General features: G+C 31.8%; 1 protein-coding gene across 1 annotated transcript; it reads right to left on the bottom strand.

Annotated features, from left to right (window-relative positions):
* Nucleotides 1–612: 612 nt before the first annotated feature.
* On the bottom strand, nt 613–11,734 carry LOC143061617 (trissin receptor-like). Its single transcript, XM_076233767.1, has 3 exons — nt 11,695–11,734; nt 5,548–5,708; nt 613–3,037 (listed from the first exon to the last, which is right to left on the bottom strand). Exons 1-3 carry the CDS (start codon nt 11,732–11,734, stop codon nt 1,943–1,945), a joined length of 1,296 nt encoding a protein of 431 aa, XP_076089882.1. The 3' UTR covers nt 613–1,942.
* Nucleotides 11,735–11,949: the final 215 nt, after the last annotated feature.

Below are 11,949 nucleotides of genomic sequence, written 5' to 3'. Positions count from 1 at the left end.
GATTCAGTACATCAAAGTTAGCGTTTAAAGACTTTCCCAAGTCGAAAGTCTCATGAACTATCAATATTAGCTATTCAATGTGCCGTGAGGGTAGAGGATACAAGGAAGACATCCATAGCTACCGTCGTTCATAAAAGAACATTATATTCAAGCTCACTTTCTAAAATTGTCAACTTCTATGCAAGAAAATTTTAATTTAGCACTGTGGTCAACGTTCATCCCAAACTTATATTGAACGGAATAGAATTAAGATTTTTTAAAATATTTTTTCGTCATGATTAAACTGATTAAAACAATACGTTAGATAATATATTCACATGGTTAAAGCTTGCAAATAATTCATATGAATAAAAATGTTCAACAGCTTTTGATGATCGTTTTCATAACGCAACACAACACATAAAACATCAGACTGAGCAATACGAACCCCACTTGAAACTGGAAGTAATCGAAGATAATCCGGTAGGGTGAGCAGATCATGCTCCACATGTGACACCCTTCATGTTACCTCCGTCCGTACACATCCAGTGATAAGCCTAAGCTGTTACGTCACAATTGCTGGAAAGGGGAGTGATGCTTATTTTGCTATCGATGAATAGTAGAAAACATTAATTGACAAATAAAGTCATTTATTACAATTTATTACATCACAATAGCCATTTATAACAATATTTACATAATGAATACATCGTTGTTGAGCAAAATCTTTGAGCTGAGGAATTACCTTAGTACCGAGCCAGTAACAGGACTAAACATTTCCTTATATGAAACATCAGTGTTACCATGACATCGTTATAGCTATTATTATACAGTAGAAACATACTGTTCAGGTTTTGAAAAAGTGAACACGTGTTTTATTTTCACGTCACAAAAAATTATCATTATGTGACTGTACTAGAACATACATATATTCATCTTTGTATCTTGCCTTTTTAAATTTTGAGAGTTGTGGGGCAAACGATAACATTTTTAAAAAATGTTGATTTTATCTAAATGGAGCGATAATTCAAAAAGTTTTATAAGAAAAGTGTAACATATTTTTGCTTGTTTCTTAAATTTTGGAGCGAGTGAAACCAAGAAATAATATCAATTTGAGGCCAAAATATTTCATTTAAAATAGTATGACTACCTGAAATAGTTGTAATACCCTTTAAATACATACCGCATGTTGTTTGGGAAATTCTGAATATCACTGGATTTTATATTATAAAAAGCCTTGTATTTTACTTTACACTGATCGCAATGACACATGCGCAGTTCACATCGTATTGTTGTAACCATTCCATATCGTAAACAGCAAACGTTTAACGTCTGTATACAAATATGTTGAAAGTCAGATGCAATTAGTTATCAAAGGTGCCAGGATTATAATTTAGTACGCCAGACGCGCGTTTCGTCTACATACGACTCATCAGTGACGCTCATTTCAAAATATTTACAATTCTCATATATTTATGTGATAAAGATTTTATACTTTTAAATGCGTTTGATATTACTTCCATGTGGATTCTATGTAATATTGGGAGCATTAAATGTTATCTTATTTGTATATATAGAATGAAGATACATGTTATCAGAATGTACACTAATACACATGTTGAAGGTGATTGTATATACCAATAAAGGGATATTCAGGCGCATACATCGTGATTTACCATTGCATTGTCTGTTTGTCGTCGACTTGTAAGTTTGAATATCTCTTTGGTATATGTCGCCTCTCTGTTTATATTTTGTATCAAATTATCAACTGTCGAGTGGATTATCGTGAACATAAGTTACACTATCGTACCAATGTATCGTAACAATGTCGTAACATATCTACAAGTATGTTCATGTTTGACAAACATCTCTGGTTCATTCCCTTTTTATCACTAAGATTTCATCGAAGTTGAGGCGCGGTAACATGTTCGTCAGACATCTAAATAAACGCAAACGTAAAAGACTAAAAGCTCCCACTTCTTGTATCCGGTATGAAGAATGGCAACGGTCGCCTCCTTCGACGACATGGAAATGATTCTTTAAAACTTTTCCTAAAGTTTGCTGAGAATAGTGCGTATAAAATTGGATTTAATGCGCTATTTAAATATAATATTAGGAATGACACGGGAGATAAAACCCGTTCAAGGTCATACATAGGCACTTTCCAAAATAACAGGAGAATTCTTATATGATGAGGGAGTACACAAACAGTAAATGAGATCACAACGGCAACCAGTAGTCTTATTACACGCCTTCTACTTCTTACTGCTCTTATGCTGTTCATTCGCGTTTGTTCAGTGTTGAAATAAACACGTAGTTTGGGAACATTCTTAGTCTCTCTTGTTTTATACTCTACAAATGCGACATTGTTACAATTAAACCTTGAATGGTTAGTGTTTATGTCGACCATGTTTGACGAAGATGCTGAACTCCTTTCCGATTCCACTTTTTCACAAGAACAGCGCTTTGTGTTTTCCTTTAGGGAATTACGTTGGTTTGAGGGTTTACAGTATAGACATTTGTCTCTTTGTTCCTTGTGATTACATACAGAAGACATTTTATGCATTCTAAGAGAACGTTTCCGACCTTGACCTTCAGATGATGATGTTGTATAATACGTATCTTCAGCTGGTATTTCTACAGGTTTCGGAGGTGTTGGAGTGCGTGGTTTTTTACTGACCTTCCAGAGTGAAATACCAATTCTACAATACATATAGGACATTAATCCTAATGGTATGACATACCAAATGATAAAATTGGCCGTTACAAGAGCTTTCATATTAATACGTGAATAATCTGGGAAACAATAGTATGTTATTTCACCATCCATTCCGGGCATTTCATATAAATCAAATATGAACAAATACGGCGTCCCATATACTGCTGCTATCATCCATATTATTGCTTGCACTAAAAACAGACGTTTTTGAGTGATACATCTTCTAGCTCTCAGCGGGAATCTGATGGCGATATATCTTTCCGTAGCAATGGCTGTCAAAATAACAATTGACGCCGTGTACGACATATTCCAGACAAAATAATATATCTTACACATCGCCTACAAATAGAAAGAAACATTTTATGTCATATTAAACATGGAAATAAATGGAAATTAAAAATAATATTTACATTTTGTTAGCCATCACAAGGGACAGTAATAACTTTTTTGAATGCATATTGTCACTTGGAGACTTAGAGGACCCACTTTACAGCTGAAGATATCTGTCTGCGATTTGTCTTTAACGAGTAACTACATGATGTATGAAAAGAACAGCATGAATATTTATAAATTCATATATTCTGTTATTCACACTTGATACAGACTAGAATTAAGTTATTGTTTCTAAAATTCCATTAGGGAATAACTATAACATTATTGTATTAATAAACCATTTTGCAAGACGTTTCGGTAATTGGTGCATAAGGTATTGGTGCTATGTTTCCATAAAGACATCGTTTAAGTCACAATATAAGACTAACATGTTGTATCAAAAACTTTTAATGAAAAACGCGTCTGCGTTAGCATGGAGGTGCACACAACATGGATGGAAGAATAAATGAAATGTCGTTGTATCTTTAGTAAAAAAGTATTACGACCCAATATATTAATCCATATTTATTAATAACGCTTTTACATTTCTGAATTGTCTAGATATGCTTAACAACATGTTTTACGATTAAATGTACTTAGGGAAAAATAACGTAACTTACAGATGATATATTCATTCAAATAATATAAAATCAAAAAGTCGTAAAACTGGCGATCAAAAGGACATTTTAGTTCAGAGATCGGAAACAAAGAATTAGCTAAGCCGTGCGGGGGTCTTTGAAAGGAAATAAAAATCACTTATCATTGATATATTTTTCTATTATGAGAGTCCTATTCAAAATTGTCTTTAACATAAGTGTCATTTTATCTTAAATGAACAGATGGTTTCATAGTGCTAAATATTAATATTGATGACTGCAGCATAATCGATAAGATATCACACAAGTTTGCTTCTAGGTTATACTAAGTTTCCTTTAAATCTTCATGATTGTAATCGTCAAAAATAAGCAAGAAAAGATGAAGACAAATGTAATTGCATGTTTACTATACGTTGCATGATACTTTAGTTTTGTAAAACATGATTTATCAATTGTAGTTGATAATAGCTTTCAGTAGCTGCAAGTACTACAAGTTCAGTCTGTTGTATCTTTTGTCTTTATGTTAGTTTTTTTGTCACGTGCTTCTTGTGATCTGACGATTTTGAGTTGTTTCACGTATTGTCGTATTGGACCTTTTTAGCTGACTATTATATAAAAGTTTTCTTCCTATATATTAGTTGAAGGTCATACGGCGACATCACATGCTGAAATCTGCTTCACTTGAAGTCTTGTTGATAGTTGTCCCATTGCCAATCATATGAACTTAGTATATACTATAACTTTTATAGATGAAATACTGTACAAGAAAAAAATATGATTGGTTGTTAACAATTTGTATACATCAATGAAAATGACTCTTTAAACATTCCGTGTGCCTGACCCATGAATTATTGTTTTTATATACATGATCCTCTAGCGATTAATGAAAAGAAGCTGGTATTATCATCACGGTTCCAGCCACTTAATAAACCATGTCTTCTTGCTGAATAATTCAAGTGTGTTGACTATATATTGATTTCGTTACAAGAGCGTTCGAACGTAAATATATTTCAAAATTAAGATGCTGCAATGTAAAAATTCCAGTAGAGTTGGGAAGATGGTATAACATTCCAAAAGAACAGAGGACATGTAATTTGTGTTTAACTGCAATTGGCAATGAATATCATTATTTATTTGAATGCAATTCTTTATTAGTAAAAAATATCAGAAATCATCATATTCCAGAGTACTATGTGAAATATCCGAGTGAAGCAAAAATGAAAGGACTACTGTCATTGACTAATATTAACGTACTTAAAAATGTATCTTTATTCATTTCAAAGGTAACTAAAATATTATAATATTAAAATATTATAATATAAAGTAAAGTAATTTTCTATATACATGTATTTCATTTCTAAGTTGTTTTATTTATTTCTTTAATTGTATGTGATTGTATTTTGTAATTTACCTCTTGTTTCACATGTCAATGTGACTGAGTGTTTTTGAAATAAAGCATATTGTATTGTATTGTATTGTTAAACATCAAGCAAGAAATGGCACGAAATTGTTGACACATACTAGATAGGGACTTTAACATATATATATATATATATTAGGCTATCTTTTCCGTTTTCACAATATATTTGCAATAGGATACATGTAAACGTATTCTGTGCATTCCCAAAATTTGTATACATTATAGGTTCCAGGATTTGAAAATCTGTTCACTTGCAATATTGAATGTTTGAGTTTTTATAAATAATATTGTTAGGTTCTAAAGAAATAATCAACCTGCATGAAAGGCGATGATTTCGATTGCTTCACTATGAGGGAATGTTGAATGAGAGCAGGAAATATACATTATATCTGACCCCCTATGTTACTCCAAACATTAACGAACATCATAACAGAACAATGAATCTAATTGTATGAACTTACCCGGCCTAAAATCCATTTTTGAGAAAAGAATGTCGACAGGTTAGGCAATACACAAAACACACCAATCCAGAAATCCGCTACGGCTAGGTTGGCTAGGAAAAAGTTTGTCAAGCTTCTTAACCTAGCACTTTTAACTATCGCAAACAATACCATAATATTACCTGAAATTCAAAAAAAAATAATTAACATACACATTTTAGTATAAAACTGAGACAACTTCTTTGTTAGCTTAACACACATATCAAACATCAGAAAAATCCCTGTGAAAGATTTGTTTTCTACAGAAAAACACAAACCACTGAAACGTATAATAACATAGTCAAATCATATAGACAGAAGTACACTTATTTACCTTTTCAGTGAAAATAAATTAATTCATAACTAATTTTGATAACTGTATTATTGATTTTAAAAAAAGTTCTCTTTTTAGTGTGTGTGTCAGGGTTGTGAGTAAAATAAAATATGTCCGCAGTCTCACGTCCTTGGTCTATTTAGAATAAATAACATTAAGTTGATGTCAGTTTGTTGGAATGCATTTATTCTTTGAACTGGGACTCTTGTAATATAATGACGCATGATATGCACAAGGCATAAATTGACTTTCTAACTTCAATCAGTGTGTGTTTGCTCGCCCTTTCAAGTATTTCCTTGAATTCATTGTTATATGTCAGATTTCTTATAAGTAGGTCACAAAGGATGTATATTGGAGATGTAGAAATAAATACCACTAATGTACTTGAATTAAAACCCAGACAAATTGTTCTAGGTGTTGCGTCTTCAATTAGTATCATTCACAGCTGTTGAAAGCTTTTTTGAACGTACAAATAAAACTAATTATTGACCAGTTGTATTGCCTGTATTTATTTCTAATGGGCCATCTGATTAGATTTACACATAAAACGATGCCTTCGGTAATCTATTGAAAAAAAGTGTCATTGGAACAATCTGTACTTATATTTGTATATGCCATAGCTTAACCAGTACGTATTTAAATCCCGTCAAGATCAAGTGCAAATTGAGGATTTATCCGTTCTAGTTTCTCGCTAATTAAGGTGAATTGAAGGATGTTAATGAGAGTCTGCTTTGGGGTTCCTTCGTTGCCGTATTTTTTAATTTTTCTTGAGATGTTTCTCTTTGCTAGTTCTTTTTATTAAATGTACATTTTAATTAGTTTTCCGATATTTTGTCAATTATTGACTTATGGTTATTAGCTATACATTTCATTAATATACATCATTGAATACCATAGGTTCGTGGTTTTCTGTTTGATTACTCTATGGATTATTTTTCATTGTTCACCGATTTGAATCAAAATATCATATTTGATAGTTAACAATATAAAACATGTATCCAAATTATAAAATGTCTCATAGTGCCGCATAGTTGCTAACATCCTCGTCATTGGGGTTCTGGTGATAGTGATAATACCACATATTGGTTACAGGCACTTGTCTAAGAAAACAACTCTTGAGACAAGAGCCTGTTGTATAGGTATCTTATATGTGTCTTTCTATGTTGTGATGTTATACCATTGTTTCAGAAAAGGGAGAAGGTTTGGTACCATAAAAAAGTTTAATCCCGCTGCAAATGTTACTCCTGTCAGGAATCTGATGTACAGTAGTTGTCGTTTGTTTATGTAGTTCACACGTGTTTCTCGTTTTTATATCGATTTTATGTTGGTTTTCCCGTTTGAATGGTTTTACACTAGTTATTTTTGGGGCCCTTTATAGCTTGCAGTTCGGTGTGAGCAGAGGCTCCGTGTTGAATCCGTACCTTGACACTCATACTACATCTTCATATATCTATAAAGGTACAATGTTCGGTTATATGAATAATAAAAATAAAGACGATATGCCTCATACTTTGATAAAAATGAAAATGTGATTTGGTCAATTGTCCTATTTATGTGTTATCAGAAAAGTTAATTTTAATCATGCTTGTTTTTTATAAAGAGAGATTTGTTTTACTATTGCTTTGTACTGAACAAAATTATCTTTTTACAAATTAAATTACTTTATTAAAGTCCAAATATATTTCATACTCATAATAGTTGACTAGATGTATGTATTATATAGTGTAATGACGTTGCATATTTTATCCGTAACAAATGATGATACTTAAAAATTATACAATTATTTATAGGTTTATTGATTCTAAAAGTGTCAGATACTGATTGTCATATAAAATAAACAGAATTTGGATAAATGAAAAATGCGTCTTGTGTACTTTCTGGGTAATTTTTCAATAAGATTAATCTTCAAATTAGCATTGTTCGACCTAAATGAGCGAAGTTAGTTCAAGGTTTGACGTTTATAACAAATGACGTGTTGTTTCTTCCTTAAAGTAGATTCATGGTATACCGCCGTCTTGGATTGTACAATCAAAGTACAAAATCGGTCTAGTTATTTACCCAAATCAGCAAATTTGGAAACAGATTTGCAATTTAATGGTTAGACTGTTTATTTATATAAAGAAAACTTGCTAATTTATTGTATTATTCAAAATATTTTAACAGATATCAACCTTTTTTGTTTTTAAAATCATTTTTTTAAGGGGAGATAACTCTTTTAGGACAAAATTTATACTGGGCTAATAGGGATCTTTTTATTTTTACTTGTGGCAAGAAAAAAAGTTCGGTGACACTATGTTTTCTTTTTATTTCCTTAAAACATATTATAAAACCTATCTTCTCACAATTTATTTCAAAATTCTATCCAATAGAATTTTTTTTATGCACTGTTATGTGTTTTTTCCATTAACAAACTAACCAAATTTAGGCAATTTTCAACGACTCATAGCTTGAAAAATAGCACGGTGACCCATACGTTTTATTATCTTTTTTTTAAAAAGTATAGGAAAATCTTTATTTTGTCAAATTATAAGAAAATTCTGTCTCAAAAAACATTTACTTATGATCTACCTTAAAATAGAAATGAGAGAGAAGCCCAATTCTTTGTCATTAGTAATGTTATGTAATACCATTATCTTAAACGTCAAACACATTATTTAGACATTATTTTAATCAAAATTGAAATAGTTTGCACTTAGCATTGAGATTAGTATTGTGCTAGATTGTCATTACCACTATGTGCGGGTTATTTTCTAGAAAGAAAATATAAAATGGAACGCTGTTCGTCATATGTTTCTGATGGGACAATTCAAGATGATGTTTTTTTTTTATAATATAACACGTAATAATTACATTTTCTATAAGTATTCAAGATTTTGATTGGTTGAGCGCTTGTGTACTTTTATGTTCATTTCAAAATGTGCTCAACCAGTATTTACTAAAAACAAGAATGTGTCTCTAATTTGGCAGTAAAATTAGAAAGATCATATCATAGAGAACATGTGTATCAAGTTTCAAGTTGATTGGACTTCAATTTCATCAAAAACTATCTCGACCAAAAACTTTAACCTGATGCGGGACAGACGGACAAACGGACGGACGAACAAACGAACGAAAGGATGGACAGACGGATGAACAAACGCACAGACCAGAAAACATTATGCCCATAAATTGGGCATACAAATATATGTAAGCAAACAATATACATTGTGTAGTATGTTATAATCGATTGATAAATTGTGAATCCAAACACAAAAGTTTAAAGAAGTTGACTTATTTTTCTCATTTCCTATTTATAAAGAAAGCCTTCACATTCTTGAAAATTGTAAAACCATGTGAAATGTACCAATAAAATGTTAAACATCAAAATGATATTTTTTAAAGTATGTTATATTACTACGTTGTATAATTGAGATAGTTAAAGGCGTATTGTGAGTTGTAATTTATAAAGTCATTAGGTCTCTGGTGAATAGTTGTCTCATTGGCAATCATATCATATCTTCATTTTTTTTAACATTACTGACGAATGCACATACCAGTGACTCTAAAAAAGTATTAGATAAAATACAAAGGTAACAAAGAAACAGGCCGGTAACAACCGTTGCCGGATAGTTTTTCTGCACGAGTAGTCAGGTCAAGGTCAGAGGCGATAGCCGAGGACCTTGACCTGACTACAAGTGCAGAAAAACTATTCGGCTGGTTGTAACCGGCCTGTTTCTTTTGTTACTTTTGTTTTTTATCTGACTTGTACGACGTTTCAAGAAAGTAATAATACTTTTAGCAAGACTAAACATTTGAGAAACGTAGACAGCCATAAAGCAGTAAATGTAAGTTATAGCATAAACACATTTGTTTTTCATTTCCCTTCAACCGAGATTTTTTTTCATTAAAAAATTAAAAAAAAACAGGAATTTAATAATTTGATAAAAAAAAAAAAAAAAAAAAAAAAAGAACCATTTCAAGTAAAAGATAAATGTTTTACACATTTAAGACTTTTTAAAATGCAACTTCGTAAAAAAGTAATATATTAAAGAAATATTTTAGTGGTAAGAAAGATAACGTTTGATTTTTATGAATAAAACGGAAAGCGGGGAAAAAGGGGGGGAGGGGCTAATTCATTTTAAAATAAACAGGCTGTGATCTTTATTTTTGATGAAAAAATGCAGGATGTGCCATTCCATCCCCCCCATTCCCCCTTAAAAAAAAATCGTGGAAATCGCGCGTTTGTTGCCAAATACATAAATTTAATATGCAGTGGTGGGAGTCCCGGGGGCTGGAACAACCCTTTTTTTGACGATCAATGCATTTAAATGGGGACATAAAGTTGGACCCCCCCCCTGTTTTGTCCTGGATTTAGACCTGGATCCACCACTGATATAAAGTCGATAAAAGTGAATTAAATGTTTATGAAAAAAATGGATTTTGTCTATATTCAGCCATATACTTTGCAAGTGTTGATCGGGATTAAACACGTGTTACTATATGATCCAATCGCAGCTTACCGCATTAAATTGATGACATAAGTTGAATGATTTTCTTCTAGATTTGCTGCTTATTTATACGTGTATTACATGAACACTTTTTGTTTATAGGATCAATCGTGCATTGGTGAGTTGATAGGGATTTTATCTTTTGATATTAGATTTGATTTTTATTTACTTATTTCCTGTCTTATTTTTATTGAAATATACACGTCAGTATCATCCTTTCTTTACTTTAAGCATTGTCCAAAATACTATTCATGTCCATATATTGAAGAAAACATTTATTGACCGAATATTTTGCTTCATAAAGGGGGAAGTATGTTCTTTTTTTAGTATATTAACTATTTACTTTTCAACGCCATCACCCAAATGTGTTGGTTGAAATTAGCACCAGGGGCGGATCAAGTCATTTTAAAAGGGGGTCCAAGCCAGGACAAAGCGGGAAGGGTCCCAACCCAGGATAAAAGGGGGGGTTCCAACTATATGTCCCCATTCAAATGCATTGATCGGCCAAAAAAAAGGGGGATCCCCCCCGGATCCGCCAATGAGCACTATTAACGGTATTCGGAAAATCAGGAATCATGCAAAACATTAATTTGTCATCTGCTTGACCATAATAATTTGTTTCTCATAAAATTTGGGATCATAATATCTATTTTAGGAGAAAACCATAACCCCCCCCCACACACTATTGAAGTTTAATGTCTAATCCCTAAGTGTACTGATATGAATAGTATTTAACTGGAAATGTTTAAAACAAAGATATTGATGCTAACGTAAATATTTTGTTCAATAAAAAGACAAGAAATAAGTCGGTGAACCAAAAAGTTCAAATCTAATTAAAAGTTAAAGTGCCCATGAACTCACTGATCATGCACGAGTGATTCTATTCATAAAAAGTGTCCGTGTAACAACTAAAAAGAGTCCGTGTATCGTCTAAAAAGAGTCCGTGTAACACCCGTTAATGTACTGTTTTTCTATAGCTCTGCGGGGGGCAAAGTCGTACAAGTAACGTTACTCTGAACTATATTCGAACAATACAACTATTTTCCTAACAGATAAAATGGCAATTCCTTTTATTGTGCACTATAAAACATTAAGCTGCGATGGGTTTAGATCGTAAATATCTTATTGACTGCATAATGGGAAATTTAGATAGAAAGCGTTGAAATTGCAAAAAAATATTATTTCCAAGCTGCAGAAACCCAGGTTCATCGATTCTCAAAAATTAAGTGTTACTTTTTTTCTTATTTCGTCACTCTTCTATAACGTTGACGGATTTTGCCTTATTGCGATTTATCTAGTGATATATACCCGACATTCTCTGTTTATATCGTTCATTAACCTGCGGCATTACTGAAACATGAAACAAATACTGAGTTCTCAATACACTAAACACAAAGACAAAGGTAAACATGTCATATAAATTATAAACCACCAAGGGATTTGGTTAGTTAATGAAAACTGTGAAAACAAAAGACGTCTACGTCAGGAGTGATCAATTATATTTTAAATTCTTATGACATTATTCAAATTAGCAATTGTGCTAATAAACAATTTTATCTATTG

The sequence above is a fragment of the Mytilus galloprovincialis genome, chromosome 1 (genome assembly GCF_965363235.1).
Source record: "Mytilus galloprovincialis chromosome 1, xbMytGall1.hap1.1, whole genome shotgun sequence".
Classification (NCBI taxonomy): domain Eukaryota; kingdom Metazoa; phylum Mollusca; class Bivalvia; order Mytilida; family Mytilidae; genus Mytilus; species Mytilus galloprovincialis.
The sequence above is the reverse complement of the archived record's forward strand: the minus strand, read 5'-3'. Positions and strand labels throughout refer to the sequence as shown.